Genomic DNA, 23,471 nt, shown 5'->3' on the forward strand with positions numbered 1-23,471 from the left:
TACACATGCACAGCATGTCGACATGCTTGCTAGTGCATATATCCCATGTTCAAAAAATGGGAGAAAACTCTGCCCATAGGAGACCTTAGTATTATAATGAACTAAATGTAACTTCAGGACAACTCCGAAGGGCTTCTGTGCAGGTCCTCAGCTCCAACCCAGCTCAAACTGACTCATGTAAGGGGCTATCAGGGGAGATACACAAAGCAAGGAGCTCTCAGATCCAACACCCAGTTGGGAGTCTCCTTGGCTAGAACTGCTGGTTTGGCAAAACAGAACACATTTCTTCCCTGCTTTTGTTCCTTCCCCTCCTTCCTTCTACTGTTAACTTTTAGCCCTCTTTGAGTAACTTCTCCTTGCATCTTAGCTAGCAAAAACACGTCAGATTTATTTTTAAAGGTGTTTTATAAGAACAATAGCAAAATGGCATAACTATTTTACTGTTATAATTTTTTCAGGCACTACTTCTTATTACCAGGAGAATATCCCTTTACAGAATGCTACCACCTGCATATGCACAATGTAAATTACAATATACATACCAAACATAAAATCCTCCCCACTCACACCCAACACAAAAAACAAAATATACCACAGAACAACTGTGAATACTGAACCAAAGGTTCTCAATGTCAGAAAAGTAAACAAAAGGAAGTATTTCATCATGGTAGAATCAAAGTCATCCTAATAAAATTCTATGTTGCTCCATAAAATCATCCTCTTTTCCTTTTTTAAACATGTGTAAGAAAGTTGCGTAACTCAGAATATCCAAAGTTCTACCATTCTGCCTTAAGAAACTTTCAACAACGTTTGGAATTTGCATCCCCATTTCTAAAAAAATAATGCCATAAGGTTTTTAGATATTAAGGACACAGATCTTTATTTATTAATTCTTCCTTCTTTCTAGCCCTGAAAAGTTAATAGTATGAAAGTGCCCCTTTAAATCGTCATAAAATATGAAAAGCACCTAAGTAGCTTTGGCACACAGCGCGTATTGCTGAATGAAGCCATACAGCATTGAAGGCACAAATCAAGAAAAAACCAGTAGTATATGGGGAAAACTTTTAATCAATATTCTCCTTTGTCTTATGTTCCAGGTCTGGAGCTAAGCACGTGGTTAAGGGCATTAGGCATCTATCAAAGCTCTATTCAAGATTCTTTTTAACTAGCCTACAAAAAAAAAGGTCTCTACACAGAGATGGCTGAAATGAAGAGGCAGCAATGGCACTACCCTCTCAGCCCAACAGTAAAAGGACAAAGACAGATAATTAAGAAAGAGACCAAAAGAACTTGGGAAGAAACACTGTCAGCTATCCTACACACTCAAGCTTCTACCTGCTCCAGAAAACACCAACTGATGTATGCTTATAGAAGGCTCAGTGGGAAAAGGGGAAAAAATGAAATAGGTGAAATAAAAAATATTTCTTCTACATTTTCTTCTCAAAAATACAGAGGCAGAAGGGAGACAATTCAGTAAGACAATATGAAAATAAGCTATTTAATGAAACATTTTAGGTACTGGTTTACAAGATCCATCAATACTTGCATTTTCTTTTCCTAAACCACAAGAAACAGCGCCACCCAATGGCTGCTGAGTGATTTTAACTGATAAGTCCCAAGACTTGATTCCTTGAATGTCAAAAGGGAACCATTACAGGACGTTTGATTTCTTCTGGCATTTAAAATATTCTTATGCTTGTTTACCCTCAAGACCACTGTTCTAACAACTTTCCCGCAAGAAAAATTAGCCTGAAAAACTTTAAAAATCAATGTCTTGTAATTAATCACCAATAGTGGGGCACAAAATATTACCCATAATCTAATAGTGGTAAAACCTGCTTAACCTCATTCTAATCAATAAGGTGTAAAATCAACAGATACATAATGTACAACATCCTGTAAGACATTTGAACGAAATCTTTTACCGAGTGGCATGGAAAAAAAAAAGGGGGAAGGAAATGAATATTATTCTAAATTAAAACACACTTAGGAGACAACCAAATGTATCCACCTCAGTCATTCTTCTGGCTCAAACCAACCACTTGTTAAACTATATTTGAGAACAATGTAGAAAATGTGCTGAAAGTATCAAATGGTATTAAATCACTATTTTTACTTTTCTTAGGTTGGTAAAAGTTAAATGATAATAAACAAAATAATCTTTTTACAGATGAATACTCAAGTATTTCATAATAAAATCTCATGAAATCTTTAAATTACTTTAAAATACCTTAGGATAAAAGTGATAAAACAAAAATGACACAATGCAAACTGCTACATCTTGGTGATGGGTACATGACAATTTATATTAAGTATTTCATAACAAGAAATTTTAAAAACACCTGTATGTTCTCAATGACAAAAAAGGTAGTTATTTTGGTAGTCATTTTTTCTTTAATATAAGGCTTAAATAAAAATTTGCTTCCATTTACTCATGATATAGATAGATATATATATATATATATATACATATATATATGTGTGTGTGTGTGTGTGTGTGTGTATATATATATCTATATATCTATATATATATATCTATATATATATATCTATCTCAAATTACCAAAATGTTTCACAACATAAACTCTGGTGGGTACAAGATCTATCTACCTCAAAAACAATTTCCAATCGAACTGCCAATGTCTCAACTGATACCTATTCACTGTCACTGAAGGACATTCCTAAAGACCAGTAACACGTGTTACCTACATATCTTTTAGCAAACTCTCATTTTCCTTTTGTTCTCAAACACGCCACCGGTATAACTGAGGCCCACAAGGGTCGCTGTGACCCATCTTACAGATCCCTAAAGTCCTCTAATCCTAACACAGCCACAAACCTGTCTTCTGCCACTGGTGCCTACATGATGCTCTCATGTATCCAAAGTATCACAATTCGTTAGGAGTGAAGAAAAGGTGAAACTACCCTCCCTCCCCATTTGGGACCTTATCTTTGTTCACAGCTGTGTCTCAGGCATCCAATACAATGGATTTGTCAGATGGACAAAGCAAAGAACACTACTTCAAGAGCAACTTATAAAGACTTCAGCAATAAATTTTTTGAGTTTTTATTCTCCTTTTTACGAGCCCCTTTTCCTAGGAGTCAGGTAAGAGATTGTGTACTACAGAAAGGATAAGCACCATGCTATACTAAAATTCTCCCTGGAGCGCCTGGGTGGCTCAGTCTGTTAAGCGGCTGACTCCACTTCAGCTCAGGTCACAATCTGATCGTGCATGAGTTTAAGTCCAGCATTGGGCTCTGCACTGTCAGGGCAAAGCCTACTTGGGATTCCCTCTCTCTGTCTCTCTCTGCCCCTCTCCTGATCATTTTCTCCCTCTCTCCCCCTCACTCCTCAAAATATATAAAATAAAATTCTCCTGTTCAGTGTTCAGCACACAGTTTTTTGTTTTTTGTTTTGTTTTTGATCAAGCTAGTCCTGTTGAGTCTCTCCTCCCTTAAAAGTTCCCACCAAAAGGAGCACCTGGGTGCTCAGTCCTTTAAGCATTCAACTCTTGATTTCTGTTCAAGTCATTTCACAGTTCATGACCTTGAGTCTCAAGTTGGGCTCCATGCTGACAGCACAGAGCCTGCTTGGGATTCTCTCTCCCTCTCTCTTCCTGATCCTCCCCTGCTTGCACTCTCTCTCAAAAATGAATAAACTTAAAAAAAAAAAGTTCCCACCAATAGGTTCTTTCCCTCCCATTACTGTAACAATAGAGACATAACATTCTCAAATCCTCACACAAGTTCATAGCAGCAGAAATGACCCTTTATAAAAGTTGGAGCCATTCTTTAAATAACATGTTTTTAAAAGCCAATATAAAATTTGGCAGAGCAAGAGACAAGATCTAGAATTAACATGGCATTTGGTGGGACAATTAAAATTACCCAAACAAAACTAAAAACAAGCTATTTCACCTATCCGAGGACTTAAAAACACAATAAGTAAATTTTACTACAGTATAATATCCTAAAGTGGCACCCAGGTAGTCTCACATTGGACATTCATAATTTCCACTGTTTGGAAATTTCCCCCAGGGATCACATCATGAAGTGAGAGGTTTCTAAGGACTAAGTGTGAAAGACTGTGACACTTGGCTGAGCATTCTTATACTAATCAATCCATCTCAAAGTAGTCACGTGGTTCCATTTTGTTAACTTATTTAGAAAACACAGTAACTCATCAAGAAGACTATTCTTTTTTATTTTCCTTCCAGAACAAACTTTTATTCCTTTCTCTTGCTTCAGCTTGTTTTTCACACTTTTTACGAGCATAGCTACTCATTTTCTTTTACTCTCACATTCATGGGCTCAGTCAATTGTATACACATAGCATAAGCACATACACAGTCATGTGATCTTCTCCTGACGCAACATAGACCACAATTCTGAGGAAGCACTTTTTTTAAATTTTTTTTCAAGAACAGAATTTAGTGATTCATCGCTTACATATACCATCCAAGTGCTCATCCCAACAAGTGAGGGAAGACTATTCTGAAGTACAACTGACCTATGAACAACATGACAGGGCCAACTCCCACCGCCACACTCAGTCAAAATTTTATGAGTAACTTTTGACGTCCCCCCAAACCTAACTACTAACAGCCTATTGTTGGCCAGAAGCCTTATCAGCAACATGAACAGTTGAGTAACATGTGTATTTTGTACTTTATATGTATTATATACTACTCTTACAATAAATTAAGTTAGAAAAAAGAGAATGTTACTACGAAAGCCATAGGGAAAATACATTTATAAAACTTTACTGTAAAAATTTATCTGTATAAACAGATCCACACAATTCAAACCTGTGTTGTTAGAGAATCAACTATATTTGGTAACCCGGTTTCACCTCGTCTCAGTTCTGTTTTACCCTCATCATGAAAACAATACACACGCTGTTTAGTGGGAATTTATTTATCATTAACCCTTGAGTTTTTAAAAAGTCTAAGTTTTAGCTTTGACCACATAAACAACCTAAGAGAGTGTTTAGTTTTCTTCTGTAGCAGATTTTAATAGCCTACTAAATGACTTTTAAGAGTTTGTATATTAGGACTTTCCCAGTGAACACCACAAGACTATCCATGTCTTTCATCTCCCTCAGTACTGGACGTATCTCTTGTACATGATAAGCAATCAATTATCTGTTCAATGACCCTTAAGCAGAAAAATTTTAAGATTAATTCCTAACTTCCAGCCTAGAAAGATTCCTAACAAAAACAAATTATGGAAAACGTCCTTTTTAGAGATTCATGCAGAAGTACTTTTCAATGGAAGGACAGGTCAGGATTTGCTCCAGCAAATTAAACTACTGGGGCACTTGGGTGGCTCAGTCAGCTGGGCGTCCCAACTTTGGCTCTGGTCACGACCTCATGGTCCAAGCCCCACATCAGGCTCCATGATGACAGTGCAGAGCCTGCTTGGGACGAAACTAAGTGTACAAAGGTCTTGGCTTCTAGACCAAAACAGTGATTAAAAACACTAACATCTGTATTTAAATCAGGCTGTAACTCAGATTTTCATCTCAAAACTTTCATGGTGCTTATACAGATTAACCTAGAGTAATAGAGATAATAAATTCATAGAATTACACAACTTTAGAACTGAAAGGCTTTTAAAGAATCACCAAGTTTAAGTATCTTGCTCAAAATCCCAAAGCTGTTCAGTACAGAAAAGTATTCTACACTGGAAAACATTTCTTCTCACACCTGTTAACCTGTTCACTTGTCTTCTAACAACAAGTACAATATATTGCTGCTTTCAAAAGATCTTTTCCTCTTTTTAAGTTTCGATTGCTTCCTTTACCACAGCATATAATTTTACAAGTTACACATCATGTCTACAAAATATTATTTGGTTAAAACATTTATAATTACATTAGAATAACTATTTGTACCTTAAGTTTCCTTGTTTTCATAGACTCCAGATTTTGATTTTAACAGTACTTTATATCAACATTTTTATATTCAAGTTTCTGTGAAAAGCATACTGTTTATAAAAAACAAAATCTTGTGTGTGTCAAATCAAGCTCAATTTTGTTACTGCAAAACAATTTTCTCTCAACTGCTGATTTTCTAATATGTCACCCCTGAAAAGAGCATAAATTATTTTAATGTGAAAGAAAAACAGAATATAGAAATTGTTGGCACACAAAGAGAAGCAGGCTGCACTTTTAAGTGCACACTGCAATACTGTGCTATAGCAACTAGCTCAGCTATGAACTTACATTTTATTTATTTCTGTAGGAAACTAATTTAGTACATGAAGACCATCTTAGCATTATAGTAAAAGTATTATTAAAGAAAACTTTCCTACCTTTAGATTACCTAAATAACATTATTAACTAGCAAAGTTCCTTTTTTTTCTTAAATGTTTTTTAATGTTTAATTATTTTTAAGAGAAAGAAAGAGCATGAATGCGGGAGGGGCAGAGAGAGGGAGACACAGAATCTGAAGCAGGCTCCAGGTTCTGAGCTGTCAGCACAGAACCCCCCCACCCCCCAGACCCCGCACATGGGGCCCAAACTCACTCATGCTCCACGTTTCCAGGTTTGGCTACTTCAATCTAAACTGAAGGCGTTAAGCTGAATTTTTTTCCAGGTATCTTAAGTTTTTGCATATTTTCCAAAACTCCTGCTCTTTTAAGTTTTGCACTGTGCCACTTTGAAACCTAGAAGGTATGTAGAACAAGTCTCCTCTTCTATATATTCATTTAACATTTATTGAGCACCACCCACTCATATGCATTCTTCTGAACTTGACAGGAAGACTGTAACAATAAAGGTTTACATTCCTCTCTCATGAAACTCATAGTGTAGGGGATCTAAGAAAGATAAGTCAACAACTGAAAGTCAGCACTATGGAACTGATACTATGCTGAAAGTACACACAAGATGCCAGGTAGACCTATACTTTACTGCATATACAGTAGAAACAGCCTCATACTACAAGTAAATGAGCCAAGAAAGTTGAAAGGGTGAGAAAGCTAAGTCAAACAGGCTATTCAGAATACAGCCTCTGATTAGGCACAATTTGTAAAATAAATGAGCATGACTTTAGGGGGGAAAAAATACAATTTGTAGAGACTGCTTAAGCTGAATATAAATTATACCTAAAACTAAACTCGGTATGAGAGTACAACTCGGGAAAGTTGAACTATGAATTGAGACTTTACAGAAGGGTACTCTTTGACAAAATAACTGTAACAATCTTTAGACACTTGATTTCGGAAAACAGCAAATATGAAAGTTAAGTGGAAAGGTGTAAGATGAGGATAAAGGTGAGAAAAATCAGCAAGAAATTCACAGAAAAACCTAAGAGGATAAACAGTCCAGTTTTTAAATCCTAGTCGGCTTTTGGGGCACCTGGGGGGCTCAGTTGGTTAAGTGTTCAACTCCTGATTTCAGCCCAGGTCACGATCTCATGGTTCATGGGATCTAGCGCTGCCTTGGGTTCTGCACAGACAGCACACAGCCTGCTTGGGATTCTCTTTCTCTCTCTCTGCCCATCCCCAAATAGTGTGTGTGTATGTGTGTGTGTGCACGCTCTCTCTCTCAAAATAAATGAAAATAAACTTTTTTAAAAAAATCCTAGTTGGCTATCAAGCAAAAGCAACAATGATCTAAAAAGCAATCTTCGGGGCGCCTGGGTGGCTCAGTCGGTTGAGCGTCCGACTTCGGCTCAGGTCATGATCTCACGGTCTGTGAGTTCGAGCCCCACGTCGGGCTCTGTGCTGACAGCTCAGAGCCTGGAGCCCATTTCAGATTCTGTGTCTCCCTCTCTCTCTGCCCCTCCCCTGTTCATGCTCTGTCTCTCTCTGTCTCGAAAATAAATAAACATTTTAAAAAAATTAAAAAAAAAAATAAAAAGCAATCTTCAACAAACACAATTTCTCTTATATTCAACATCCTGGAATAAATCTAAGATTGGCTATTTAAAACCACTAGGTTAAAACTAAAGAGAACCAGGGCACCTGGGTGGCTCAGTCTCTTAAGCATGTGACTTCAGCTCAGGTCATGATCTCTCAGTTTGGGAGTTCAAGCACCACATCGGGCTCTGTGCAGACAGCTTAGAGACAGGTGCCTGCTTCAGAATCTTTGCCTTTCTCTCTGTCCCCCCGCCTCAAAAATAAACAAACACTAAAAAAAAATTTTTTTTTTAAAGAAAGTATAGGGAACCTAATGGAATTCTGGCTTAAACTTTGATGTACGTAGGAATCACCTGAGGAGCCTGTTAAAAATGCAGATTCCCAAATTATATGGTCAAAGTGAGGCTTACAAAAGGCAAAAATACTATGAGAGTCACCAGTGTTACAAGGTGCAGTCCAAAACAGGTTGAACAGCATGAAAATCACTACTTTAGTAAGGTGAAAACAGTCAAATACAAAAATGTCAAAGTAAGTGAATGAAAAAAGCAAAGTCTTTTCAACAAATGGTGTTAAAACAACCAATGAAGGGCTCTCACCCACCAGTTATGTCAAACTCCCTCCCTATATCTGACCTACATCCATCAATTACCCAAGCAAGTCAAAATTTTAACTTTCTGAATTTCAGCTCTATCCCTCATAAATGCTCCCTTTTACCGCAGCTTCTTTTTCCCATGTGAACTTCAATACCCTCAAAACAGTCTCTGCCTTCAGACTGTTCTCTACCAACCAATACCCCGCTTCTGGCAACCTAGCCATCTTATGGGTCGCATCACTATCCAGTTTAAAATCTTTCAGATGTTATCTATTATTCTAAACTTTCTAAGGTCAAATGGAAAGAATTCATAATCTTTCGATACAATAGAGAAGTAAAATTACAAACATTTCTACACAAGTAGTTTTCATAATCAAAATTAACTATGTTAAATCACTTACATCATAAAACAATTTCCTATCAGCAGCCAGACGTTTGGAAGCCAGAGTCTTGGTAACATGATAGAAGGTAAGTAATGCTCTGTGCTGTCGAAGATCATCTTGGACTTTCACAGATTCTATAAGAGTGGGAATGAGTTCAGGCCACTGTCTAGGACAGTCCAATCTAGCAACTTTTGCAATCAGCACTGCAATCTGAGTTGCAATCTAAAGGGAAACAAAGTAGTCATCAGAAACACACGTATATAATCAAAGCAACAGATAAGGAATGCATTCACAGTTGAAAATTACCTTCTGGTCAGTTATACATTTGACAAAAGTGAATACAATTTCACTGAAAACTTCTTACTTAAGACAGTGGTTCACCAAGTATGGTCTATGAATCCCTTGAAGAGGGGAAGGGGGCTAAGACCCTTTCAGGGATCTGCAAGGTCTCTCTTTAATTTATCCCTGTGATGCTAGATGTTCTTCATGTAACTTTTCCTAAAATAATACTTGGCAACAGAGTATAGGAAGCAGCAGATATGAAAATCTAGATGTTTTCTTTTAAATATCCAGACACTATGGAGATAAACAATAATGCAAAACAATGCCACTCTTCTCCTTAAATATGTATTTGTTGGGGGAAACAACTATGCTTCATTTTTTTTTAATTCTATTTATGTTAACAAGTAATGGTTTTATTAATATTAAAAAATTTGTGTCAATTGATAACAGTAAATATCAAGATATAATGTGCCGTTTTATTTTAGCAGAATAAAGAAGTTATAAGACCACAAGTTTGAGAATCACTGACCTAAAAGTAGAAATGAACATCAAATATTATGTTTGTAAATAATGACATTTGTACAAATCAGTGTTTCCCAAATGCTGGCTGACAGAACATATTAAGCAATGGTTTATCACAAACCCCTCCCAACCATCTCCTGCCCCAGTGAGAAATACTTCTTTAATCCCAATCTTCCCTCACCTCCTTCAAGGGACTACAAAGCAGAGAACTAAGATCACTGTAGAACAGACTGAGATAGAACTGGATTAGATACATCACAAAATCCAGTGAGGCTAAATATTCAAATTAAAATAATTAAGTGTAATAAATAGTAACTTGTAAAAATTTACGAATTTTTGAATCCACATGCAAAACATTCTTACACGCAAAATCTCACTGTAAAGGGAAGAAAGAAATGGAACTGAATAATCTATTACAGTATATAGGGAGAAGTGAAAATGTCATGGGTGTCGGGAATAGACAAGATATACTGTAGTTTAAAAAAAGGAGGGGAATGGGGTGCCTGGGTGGTCTGAGCATCCATCCAATTTCCCCTCAGGTCATGATCTTATGGGTTCAGGTTTGTGAGTTTAGACCCTGCACTGAGCTTGCTGCTGAGAGCACAGAGCCTGCTTCAGATCCTCTGTCCCTTGCTCTCTCTGCCCCTACCCTGCTCGCTCACTCTCTCAAATATGAATAAACATTCAAATAAAATTTTAAAAATGAGGTAGAGAATAACAAATCATCAAAATTAATTTCTATGCAATAAGACTAGAAATATATAGAGACTTGCTTTCAATACTGTATTTCTTAAAATGACTTCTGAATTTTAAAACAGCCAAATATAACAAAAATTCTTGACAGCTAGAAATTAACCTCAAAATTTAAAACCCACAAATATTACAAATAGACATGATAAAATTGCATTTTTCCTGCCAAAAAACAAAATTAGTTCGGAAACGAAGTAGAAAGTAGGGGAACAGAAAGCATACTTAGTATTCATTTTCTCACTAACCTGGTTTACTGGTTCGTTGAAGTTGGTGATTAGCCCTGCACGCAACGTAGATTTCTCCTCCTCTGAGAGAGCACTGTAAAAAGATTAATTCATTATGCAAGAGGATGCTACCTAACAATAAACAAAGGTAGCACTACTTTGAATTTTAACAATAAAAAGCCTTTCAAAAAAGAGGCCACTCATTAGTTTTGGTAAATAAATAGAATTATTGCCATTACTTGTATATTGACACATCAAGTAATTCCTAAGTGTAAAGCTCCTTCACAAGTGAATACAAAGTACAAAATAGTAAGCAACAGGAAATAAGACAAATCCAGAATGACAAATGTGGTACTGTGACATCTGCTTCATTAATATAAAAATAGTTGCCTAAAAAAAATTAATGGTTTCTTAAAAAAAAAAAAAAGTGTGTATGAATAAATATTAGCCTTCCACTGACTTCTTTTATAAAATCTGAGTGAGGTTATTCTATAGGGGAAGGGATCAGGAATCAGAGGATATTTGCAATTCAAGACTTATTAGAAATCAACTAGTTTAGGGGGCCTTGGAGGCCCCCTGCTGTATCAGCGCAGAGCCTGCTTAAGAGCCTCTGTCCACCTCTCTCTGCCCCTCCCACGCCTGCACATGTTCTCTCTCTCAAAAATAAACATTAAAAAAAATCAACTAATTTATAATTTTTCATTTTACACCTCCAGGAAGGATAAAAACAATACTAACAATTCTGCCTGCAAATGAGTTAGTAAACTACAAGAGCAAAAGACCAGGATGGAGAATATTCACTATTAGAGTATACACATTTTGATTTCTGAAATATATGAATGTATTGTTTATTTAAAAATTACATTTTAAAGCCCCCATATTAAGGTTTTCCATTATGGCTATGATAGAGTAGATGGTATCAGATGAATCATCCCAGTAAGATCAGCTATAAAAGTGCTACACAACTTTTTGTTTTTTAAGTATTAAGGCATCTCTCTGTTACGAGTAGAACTGTGTCCCTCCAAAAAGATATGTTCAAGCCTTAACCCCAAGTATCTCTGAATGTGACCTTATTTTAAAACTGGACACTTGCTGATGTAATCAAGTCAGAATGAGGTCATAACAAATTAGGGTGGGCCCTGATCCAATGACTGGTGGTGCCCTTTACAAGGAAAGGAAAACGTGGACAGACACGGAACAAACACGTGAAAAGGCGGCCATGTGATGATGGAGGCAGAGATTGGGATTACAACTGCAAGCCAAAAACCCCTAACGATTGCAGGCCACAAACAGAGACTAAAAAGAGACAAGGAAAGATTTTTCCCTAGGACCTTCAGAATGAGCAAAGCCTTGACAAGCATCTTCACCTTAGACTTCTAGCCTCCTGAACTGCGGGACAACACAATTCTGTTGTTGTAAGCTACCCAGTTTCTGGTAGTTAGTTATGGCAGACTGAAGAAACTAATGCAGCATCTAAAACAATGTAGGCAGCCATGACTTGAAAGATGAAGGTCTAGAAAAAAGGGAGAGGAACTGTGATGAACCAGAACATTTCCCCTGGAGCTATCTGCCCATAAAAAATCAAAGCAGGAACTACACGACTAATGAGCTAAGAGATTTCACTAAGTCTCAAGTGCTGAAAAGGCAAAAACTGACGCTCAGGGCGAACCAGTAAGGCAATACTTTGGTAAACACCCAAAGATTGCAGCTGAAACCCGAAGAAGGCTAAAAATTAGGATTAAGAGTAAACCAGAAAGATGGGGTGCCTGGGAGGCTCAGGTGGTTAAGGGTTTAACTTCGGCTCAGGTCATGATCTCGCGGTTCATTGATTTGAGCCCCGCATGGGGCTCTGTGTTGACAGCTCAGAGCCTGGAGCCTTCTTCAGATTCTGTGTCTCCCTCTCTCTCTCTCTGACCCTCCCCTGCTGGCTCTCAAAATAAATAAAAACATATAAAAAAAAATTAAAAAAAAAAAAAGTAAACCAAAAAGAGATCACCCTCAACTAAGTCAAGGTTGAAGTCATATTCTATTTGCCTGCCTGGAAAAAATTAAAATTTTCTCTAAAGAAAAATAACAAAATTCCAAGCCTCTCCAATTTTCCCTCAACAATGCTTAGCATTCAGTCAAAAACTGACTATGTATACTACAAACCAGGTAAAAGTTATTAAAATCAAAACACAAATAAAAATAGGAGACACAAGGGTGTCTGGGTGGCTCAGTCGGTTAAGCATCCGACTTCGGCTCAGGTCATGATCTCATGATCCATGAGTTTGAGCCCCGCGTCGGAATCTGTGCTGAAAGCTCAGAGTCTGGAGCCTGCTTCCGATTCTGTGTCTCCCTCTCTCTCTGCCCCTCCCATACTTGTGCTCTGTCTCTGTCTCTCTCAAAAAAAAAATAAAATGTAAAAAAAAGATACACAGGGCACATGGGTGGCTCAGTTAAGCATGCAACTCTTGATCTCAGCTCAGGTCTTGACCTCAGAGTACTGAGTTCAGGTCCCACAGTGGGCGCCATGCCAAAACAAAAGAAAAAAAACGAAAAAAAAAAAAGGAAAAAAGAAAAAACAAACAAAAACACCACACACACAGGAAATACAGACATTGTAATTATCAAAATCACACTTTAAAAAAATTATGAATTTGTTCATCAAAATTGGTGAAAACTGTACTATTTCACCACAGAGCTGGAATTCATTTAAAAACAAAAAACAAAAATAGGGGTGCCTGGGGGGCACAGTAGGTTAAGTGTCTAACTCGGTTTCAGCTTAGGTCATGATCTCAGTCTGTGGGTTTGAGGCCCAGAGCCTGCTTGGGATTTTCTCTCTCTCTCCCTCTGTCTCTGCCCCTCCCCTGCCCATGCTCTCTCTCTCTCTCTCAAAATAAATAAACTTCAAAAACAATGTTTTAAAAAATACCAAAGGAAAATCCTAGAATTGACTTTTTAAAAAATAGCAAAATAAAGGTAACAAACTTAAAGATAAGTCAGCAGAAAATATCCAGATTAAAATATAATGAGGAAAAATGGACTTCTAGAGGCACCTAACTGGCTCTGTCTGTAGAGCATGCAACTCTTCATCTCTGGGCCCTAAGTTCAATCCCTACCATGGGCGCAGAGCTTACTTTAAAAAAAAAAAAAAGAAGAAGAGAAGAAAAAAAACTAGATTTCTAGTTTCAAGGTGTTCACTGACAGATGTGCACCAAAAAACTGCTAAAGGCAATTCTTTGGCTGAAAACAAATGGATCCAGATGGAAGCCCAATACCACCGAAAGGAAGAACACTAGAAAGATAAATGTAAAGCACTACTGCTGCTGGCTTTTCAGGGAAAGATGGCGGAGAAGGAGAATCCTAAATCATCTTCCCACACATACAACGAGATAACACCCACATTTGTGTAAATAATCCAGAAAACGGCCCCAAGAATGGCAGAACAGACTCTTCACAGCTAAATGTAGACAAGAGGCAATACTGAAGAGGGCAGGCTGGGCAGAGGCGCGGTCAAGAGCAAAAGAGACCTGCAGGACTGTCCTAAGGAGGGAAGGATGAGATAGGCACAGAAAGGGAAGAGGAGCAAACCCCCACACCAGGTACCCCAGGCATGAAGGACACACACAGGTACACAAAGGGAGGACCAATCCCTGTGACATGTGGCTTAAAAACCAAAGAGGCTGCATAATCAGTGAGGCTTACCCCTGGAACATTAAAAATCATTGGGCAAGCTCTGGGAAAGCTGGGAAGGTAGGAGTCCCTGCCCTTGAAGAGACAGCACAACAAACAGCAAGCAAAGAGGCAGCAGTCTGAAAAACATGGGAAAGAGATTTGTTTACTACTCTCAAAGCCTGTGCTGGAGAGGCAGGGAGCTTTGGGAGACTTCTCCAAAAACAAAGGAGCTATCAGGCACCCTTTCCCTCCCCTAACCACAGCCTAGAAATGCAGACAAATGATGGAACCAGTCAGCACCAACGCTCTTCACCTAGCCTGTTAACAGTGTGCCCCACTCCGGTATTCTCCTGAGGATCTGCCCCGTACAATACCTCGTTGGCTAGAGCCATACAAAGCAGTGCCACAAGCCGGGTAGTGTGCACACAGCCCCAAAACGGGCCAGAATACTCCAAAGGGGCTCCCACCATTGAAAGAGAGAGGATGCAGAAACATCTATCACGCAAACGGATGTCAAAAGAAAGCCAAAATAGCCAAGGTTATATCAGACATAATAAACTTTAAAACAAAAAGATGAACCAAGAGAAAAGAAAGACACCATACAATAATAATGGGAAAGGGGCACCTGGGTGGCTCAGGTCATGATGTCATGGTTCATGGGCTCAAGCCCCACATCAGGCTCTGTGCTCACAGCTCAGAGCCTGGAGTCTGCCTTCCGATTCTGTGTCTCCCTCTCTCTCTGCCCTTCCGTCATTTGCACTCTGTCTCTCTGTCTCTCTCTCTCTCTCTCTCTCAAAAATAAACATTAAAAAGTTTTTAAAAAAATGGGAAAAATCAAACAAGAAGATATAATAATAGTAAATATTTACGCACACAACATACAGGTACCCAAATACATAAAACAGTTAATAACAAACATAAAAGAACTAATCCATAATAACACAATAATAATAAAGGACTTTAATATCTCATTTACATCAATGGACAGATCATCTAAACAGAACATCAGCAAGAAGAAGAGAGGAATTTAACAGATATAGTCAGAACATTCCATCCTTAAACAGGAGAATCCACATTCTTTACAAGTGCAAACAGAACATTCTGTAGAATAGATTACGCATTAGCCCTTAAAAAAAAAACCTCAACAAATTAAGACTATAATCATTCCACACATATGACCACAATGATATGAAACTAGAAGTCATTCACAAGATAGAAGTCATTCACAAGAAAAAATCTGGCAAGATCACAAATACATGGAGGTTAAATAACAAGCTACTAAACAATGAATGGGGCAACCAGGAAATAAAAAAATAAAAAAAAAATACAAGGAAACAAATGAAAACACAATGGTCCAAAATCTCTGGGATGCAGCAAAAGTGGTTCTAAGAGGGAAGTTAAGAGCAAAACAGCTCAATCACAAGAGCAGGGTGCATACAACACACACAGGAGTTATCACTGAGGCGCCATGTTGTGGTGAATGGGAAAGTGCACTACAGGATCTCTTCTTCATTAAGCCACGACTTTCAAAATCAGGAGGGGTGGCTGACTTTTCCTAACACACAGGAACAGATACAGAGAGTCTGACAAAATGAAGACACAGAGGAATGTGTCCCAAATGAAAGAACAGGACACAATCATAGCAAGAGAGCTAAAGGAAATGGAGGTAAGTAATATGCCCGATAGGACAATTTAAAGTAATGATCATAGCTACTCACTGGACTTGACAAGAGGGAACGGCTTCAGTGGTCTTAACAAAGAGACAGAAAACAAAAAAGAAACAATCAGAGATGAACAACTCAATAACTTAAAATAAAGATTCAATGGATGCAGTAAATAGATTAGAGGAAGCAGAAGAATGGAGGACAGAGTAGTGAAAAGTAAGTAATCAAGTTGAACAAGAGAAAAAAAAATACGAAATGAAAATGGAGTAAGGGAATTTAGCAACACCATCAAGCATAATAACATTCACATTACAGGGATCCCAGAAGGAGAACAGAGAGAAAAGAAAGCAGAAAATGTACATGAAGAAATAGCTGAAACTTCCCAAATCTAGAGAAACACACCCAAACCCAGGAGGCAAAGAAAGCTCCCAAAAAAAACAACCCAAAGTGGTCCACACCAAGACAAGTAGTAATTAAAATGACAAAAAATAGTGATGAAAGATTTGCAAAAGCAGCAAGAAAAAACAGTTACATACAAGGGAAACCCCACAAGGCTATAATCGGGATTTTTCAACAAACTCTGTAGGCCAGCACAAAGTGGCATGATATATTCAAAATGCTGAAAGAAAAGGGGGGAAAAAAAACTACAACCAAGAATACTGTATCCAATAAGGCTGTCACACAGATCAGGAGAGAGAAAGTGTTTCACTGACAAACCAAATTTACAGGAATTCATGACCACTACAACCAGCCCTACAAGAAATGTTAAAGGGGATCCTTGTAGTTAAAAAAAAAAAAAAAAAAAAAAAAAGACCATAAGTAGGAGTAAGAAAAGTAGGAAGCACAATAAAAGGGTGTAAAGTATGACACCATATACAAAGAATGTGGAAGAGAGAGTAGTAAAGAAAGGGTTCAAACTTAAGCAACCATCAACTTAATATACACTGCTATCTGCAGATGTCATATGTAAATCTAATGGCAACCACAAGTCAAAAAATTGGAATAGATATGCAAAAAATAAAGAGAAAGAAAACAAGTACATCACTAAAGAAAGCCATCAAACTGTGAGAGAAAGGAGCTAGAGAAAAAAGGACTAGAGAAGAACTACAAAAGCGACCACAAAACAGGTAACAAAATGGCAGTAAGTATAGACCTATCAATAAATACTCTGAATGCAAACGGAAAAAATACTCCAATCAAAAGACATGGCGTGACAGAATGGATAAAAAAGCAAGATCCGTCTATACACTGCCTATCAGAGACTAATTTCAGACCTGAAGACAAATGTAGATGGAAAGTAAAGGGATGGAAAAGCAGGTATCATGCAAATGAGTGCCAAAGAAAATGGGGGTAGCAATACTTACATCACACAAAATAGACTCTAAGACAAACACTGTAACAAGAGACAAAGAAGGACACTAGGTAACCTTAAAGGGAACAATCCAACAAGATAGTGCACATGGAACACATCTCCAGAACATATCACCTATTAGGCCACAAAACAAGCCTCAACAAATTCAAAAGGACTCAACTCATACCGTGCAACTTTTCTGACTACAATGCTATGAAACAAGAAATCAATCACATGAAAAAAAATCGAGAAAGAACACAAATACAGGGGGTTAAACAACATACACTAAACCATGAATGGGTCAACCAAAAAAATCAAGGATGAAATTTAAAAAATACAGAGACATATGAAAATGAAAAGCCCTTGACCCAAAATCTTTGAGATACAGCAATAGCTGTTCTAAGAGTGAAGTTTATAGCCACACAGGCCTACCTCAAGACACAAGAAAATCTCAAATAAACAACCTACCTTTATACCTAGAGAAAGAACATAACAAAATCCAAAACCAGTAGAAGGAAGGAAAAAATAAACACTTGGGCAGAAATCAATCAAACAGAAACTAAAAAAAAAACAATAGAACAGATCAATGAAACCAGGAACTGGTTCTTTCAAAAGATCAACAAAATTGACAAACCTTTAGCTAGACCAAAAAAGAAAAGAAAAAAAAAAAAAAGAGAGAGAGAGAGAGAGAGAGAGGACTCAAAATCATAAATGAAAGAGGAGAAATAACAACCAACACCACAGAAACATAAAGTATTATAAGAGAATATTATGAAAAAATACATGACAACAAAACGGACAACTTATGAGAAATGGATAAATTCCTAAAAATATAGAACCTCCCAAAAGTGAATCAGGAATACAAAATTTTTTGAAGACCAATTACCAGGAATGAAATTAAATCAGTAGTCAAAAACCTCCCAACAAGCAAAAGTCCAGGACCAGACGGTTTCATAGGCAAATTCTAGCAAACATTTAAAGGTAAACATCAAATTTAACATATTAAAGTCAATACCTATTCTTATCAAACTATTTCAAAAAAGAGAGGAGGGAAAGTTTCCAAATTCAGCCTATGGGGCCAGGAGTACAGATAACAAAATCAGATAAAGATAATACAAAAAACTACAACAGGCCAATACCTCTGATGCTTACAAGAGGACTATTTTATTTTAACGTTTATTTATTATTGAGAGACAGAGAGCGTGAGCAGGGGAGGAACCGAGAGACGGGGAGACACAGAATCTGAAACAGGCTCCAGGTTCCGAGTTGTCGGCACAGGGCCCGATGCGGGGCTCTAACTCACGGACCGTGAGATCATGACCTGAGCCTAAGTCGGATGCTCAACCGACTAAGCCATCCAGGTGCCCCACAAAAGGACTATTTTTAAAAACAACAACAAAGATTGGGCACCTGGGTGGCTCAGTCGGTTGAGCATCCGACTTCCGCGCAGGTCACGATCTCACAGGTCATGAGTTCAAGCTCCACACAGGGCTCCGTGCCAACAGCTCAGAACCTGGAGCCTGCTTCAGATTCTGTGTCTCCCTCTCTCTCCGACCCTCTCCCATTTCCCACTCTGTCTCTCACTCAAAAAATATAAATAAGCATTAAAAAAAAGGCTTTAGGGGCTCCTGGGTGGCTCAGTCGGTTAAGCGTCCGACTTCAGCTCAGGTCATGATCTCGCAGTCCGTGAGTTCGAGCCCCGCGTGGGGCTCTGGGCTGATGGCTCAGAGCCTGGAGCCTGCTTCTCCCTCTCTCTCTGCCCCTCCCCTGTTCATGCTCTGTCTCTCTCTGTCTCAAAAATAAATAAACGTTAAAAAAAAAAAATTAAAAAAAATAAAAAATAAAACATAAAAAAATTTAAAAAAGGCTTTAAATAGAACAAAGAAATTGAAAGAAAAAAGCAGAACAAGATGTACCATGCAACCATAAGACGGTTGATGTACCTCTATTAAAATCAGACAAACTATGCTGGATGCCACATACATTACTAGAAACAAAGAGGAACATTTCATGATTAGGACAAGGTCAATTCAACAAAAATGTAAAAACATTTAACTTGTATGATCCTAATAATATAGTCCCTGTACATATACAGCAAAAACAGAATGTAAAGAAGAAATGGCCAAATCCTTAATCCTATTTGGAGATAACATATCTGTCTCAGAAAATGATGAAAAAAGCAACAACAAAATCAATAAGGATATAGAAAATGTGAATAGCATAACTGACCAATTATGGCAAAACACACATATAACAGGCACACATATAACATTTCAGGCACACATATAACATTTAACACAGAACAATATACTGAGATTGTAACACAAGACAGCACATTTCCAAGGATGAAATCGGTAACAAAAGAATAACTAAAAAGCCCCACATCCTGGAAATCAGGAAATATACTTCTAATTAACCCATGGGTATAAAAAGAAATCACAAGAGGAATTCTAAAATCTTATCAACTGAGTGGTAATAAAACTGAATTAAAGCTAAGATTACAAGAAAACACCTAATGTTTTAAATGCATATATAAGGAAAACTAAAAGTGAATTATCTATGCTTCCATTTCAAAAAGCTAGAAACCAGCAAGTTAAATCGGAAAAAGTAAAGAAAGTAGTAACAACTAAAGCAAAGACAGAAAGGCCACAGGACAAAGAGAGAATCCAAAAACAGATCCTTATATATGAACAGCACATACAAGGGAACCACTGAAATGTGTTAGAGAAGGAATACCGGCTGCAGCCTCACTCCGCATACACACCTAACAAAGAAATCACTTCCAGACAGATAATCCACCTAAGTGTAAAACAGAAAACAATGCTTCTAGCAGAAAGTGCAGAATATTTTCATAATCTTGGACTAAGCAAACATTTTATAATAGGCTCCAAAAAAATATAAAAATAACTAAGTTGAACCTCATTAAAATTAAGAATTTCTCCTCAAAAAACACAAGAAAGTGAAAAGGCACATGACAGAGAGAAAATATTTCCAATGTGTATTTTCTTTTTTTTTTTTATTTTTTTATTTTTTTTTTAACATTTATTTATTTTTGAGACAGAGAGAGACAGAGCATGAACGGGGGAGGATCAGAGAGAGAGGGAGGGAGGGAGACACAGAATCTGAAACAGGCTCCAGGCTCTGAGCGGTCAGCACAGAGCCCGATGCAGGGCTTGAACTCATGGACCGGACCGTGCGATCATGACCTGAGCTGAAGTCGGACACTTAACCGACTGAGCCACCCAGGCGCCCCTCCAATGTGTATTTTCAACAAAAGTCCAAAACCTATGAAGTCCCAGAAATCAGTAAGATAACCCATTTTTTTGCACAATGGCAGCCCTTTATAAAAGCAGGATATTCAAATGGCTAATAAGTATATGAAAAAGATATTCATTGTTGATCAGAAAAATGAAAAATTTACCAAAATGACAGGTAAGACCAAATGTGCTAATGAGCAGCAAATGTCAACAGTGATATGCCCCTGTGGAAATGTAAATTAGTATGAACCTTTGAAAACAAATTGATGGTATTTACTACAGCTGAACACACATTTGACTACACATGACCAAAAAATGCACTTATGTGCAATAAGATATGCAGAAGAGTTTTCAAGAAGCATTACTATTAATAGACAAAAACTAGGAACAACCTTAACGCCCAACAGCAGCAGAACAAATAGATATGCTATGTTCCTAACATGGAATATTTTCCTCCTACATATGAGAAAACTTTTCAGGCAATTACATGGGTAAATCTCACAAATGTAAAAATGAATGAAAGACACACAAAACAACATAGTATAAGATTTCCATTTGTGGAACTTCAGAAACAGGTAAGGTTAATGTATGGTTAAGAGATGTCAAATGTTGCTGGGGAGGGGTGCACAGGTGACCGCGAGGCAGGAGGAAGGCTTCTGGGCGCTACTAATGTTCCACCTACTTGCAAGTGCTAGTTACATGGATGTGGTCCCATTATAAATATTAAAACTGTACCCTTCATTTGTGCACTTTCTCAGTTATGTTGTATATTGTACTTCAATAACAGTCTCTATAAACCTTAACTATGACCAGGTGAGTAAACAAATGAGAAAACAAGATTAAGATAAACATTCAGGTGAAAAAGAGTCAAAGCCTAATGCAAGTCTAGGCTTTCCCATGAAAAATGATCTCTTTAATCCTTTTATGATTGTGTTGTACTTCCAACTTAGATATTAACCTGGAGAAAACTCATGTCTTTAGCAATTCTCCACTAATGGTTAACACTGCACCTTTAATTTCATGCACATGCTATCATTAGATGAATTCAGATTAGTTTCCAAGCACAAACTGCATAGTATCTAATTAATTAGGACCCAGTTAAAGTTGAATTATATACAGTAATGATCTGTAAGTTCAAACTGATGCTCATTCCGTGAAAATAGCGGTAGGGGCAGGAACTATATAAGATGAAACTTAGAGAAGAACACACACAAGCAGATGTTTTAAGTGTGTTAAATTTAAATGAGTTCTATAACTGAGTGTTGCTCCCTTGCTGCGTTTCTGAGTACATTCTTACCATCCTTGCTCCCTCCCCACATTCATCTCCATTCCAGGGTATATCTCAATCTATACTAAAAGAAAAAGCTTCGGATTTAAGTACCTAATACCATATATCCCCTTTAACTTTTCATATTTAAACTAAATTCCCATTTTTAATTCTTTATGTGAATGTATGATCTGAAATATTGAATCTACCTTTAATTCTACCTTCCAAAATTGTCATTGGTAACCATATTCTTCATATTAACTGGTAAAACAGAATGAATTTTCAGAGCTATCTAAAATTTAATTGGACAGAGCAATAGAAAGGTGTGCAGTGCTGCAATGGTTCCAGTAAATCAATAATACACAATTCCTCATCACTACTTCATTTCTCTCAAAATTATGAATTCTAAAGAGAAATGTTTATTTTATATTACAGTATCCTTAGTGCAGCCTTACAATACTCTAGTTGTTTTGGAGTGCCTGGGTGCCTCAGTCGGTTAAGTGTCTGACTTCGGCTCAGGTTATGATCTCATGGCTCATGAGTTTGAGCCCAGCATTGGGCTCTGGGCTGACAGCTCAGAGCCTGGAGCCTGCTTCAGATTCTGTGTCTCCCTATCTCTCTGTCCCTCCCCGGCTCACGCTCTCCCTTTCTCTCTCAAAAATAAACATCAAAAAAAATTTCTTTAAATATTCTAATTGCTTCTAATATTATTCAAGAGCCTATTCTATACGCACCTTGAAGTACTCTGACAAGTTTATTTTTTTAAGGACTTATGAATATAAAGAACATAAAGAGCTATAGTGCCATCTACTGGGGAACAAAGACTAAGTTACTTCTTTAGCAAAGTTCACTCTATTTTATCAAATGAATTCAAGGGTCATGTCTATATTTAATTTCCATCTATTACATAACATATAATTAACTATCAAGAGATATCTTTTCACTTAACCATCTGTAGAGCAGTTACAACTCAATCTGAGGGGATGACAAATGGCTACGACCCTATTCCCACCACAAAGGCAATTATGCAGAAGACTTGGAAGGTAAAATGACCTGGGATTTCCTTCTCAGTAACTTTTTTTCATAATCCTAACCTCATACTTCTCTTAAAAAAAAAAAAAAACAAAAAAACTTTGCAACCTAAGTCATTCACTTAGCATTTTTGTGCCCATAAAATTAGATACCCTCAAAAGCAAAAGACAGCAAGAAATCCACAGCCTCCCTCTTAAATAAAAATAACTCGGGGAGAAAAGCAGTAATAGGAATACTGACATATAGAACCCTTTACTTCTTCAGTAGTTAACACATTTTTCTTTTAAATATCAAATGCTTTAAGAAAGTGAATGTCATCCTACACAGGGACCATGCTGACCTTCCTTGCACTGTTCTAACTTAATGTGTGTGCTGAAGCAAGCACAAATGCATTCTTCCACATAAAGAATAAAGATTAAGAGGAACATCTGTATACTGCCCCGAATCTGGAAAGGATTACATGGGCCAGGGAGAGTGACAGAACTTACTGAGGTGCTACACGTCTCCAATAACGATCAATTCCATTCTTAAAATATAGCACAGCAAGCCACCTTACATTTATATCCAGAGTGTGGTTTGTAAAAATATTCTGTAAAAAAAACAAAAACCAAAGCATTAAAATGA

At 37.4% G+C, this 23,471-nt stretch overlaps 1 protein-coding gene across 1 annotated transcript in view; it reads right to left on the reverse strand.

Moving 5' to 3' along the window:
• The window catches only part of IPO11 (importin 11), a 196,689-nt gene that overhangs the window by 149,701 nt on the left and 23,517 nt on the right, over window positions 1-23,471 (reverse strand). Inside the window, exons 3-5 of the mRNA XM_019414324.2 lie at window positions 23,336-23,436; window positions 10,641-10,713; window positions 8,860-9,063 (exon numbers count right to left, since the gene is read on the reverse strand). Of these exons, the coding sequence (XP_019269869.1) occupies window positions 8,860-9,063; window positions 10,641-10,713; window positions 23,336-23,436 (378 nt within the window). The remainder of the gene's footprint in view (window positions 1-8,859; window positions 9,064-10,640; window positions 10,714-23,335; window positions 23,437-23,471) is intronic.

The sequence above is a fragment of the Panthera pardus genome, unplaced genomic scaffold, assembly GCF_024362965.1.
Source record: "Panthera pardus isolate Hobbes unplaced genomic scaffold, ASM2436296v1 HiC_scaffold_2, whole genome shotgun sequence".
Classification (NCBI taxonomy): Eukaryota; Metazoa; Chordata; class Mammalia; order Carnivora; family Felidae; genus Panthera; species Panthera pardus.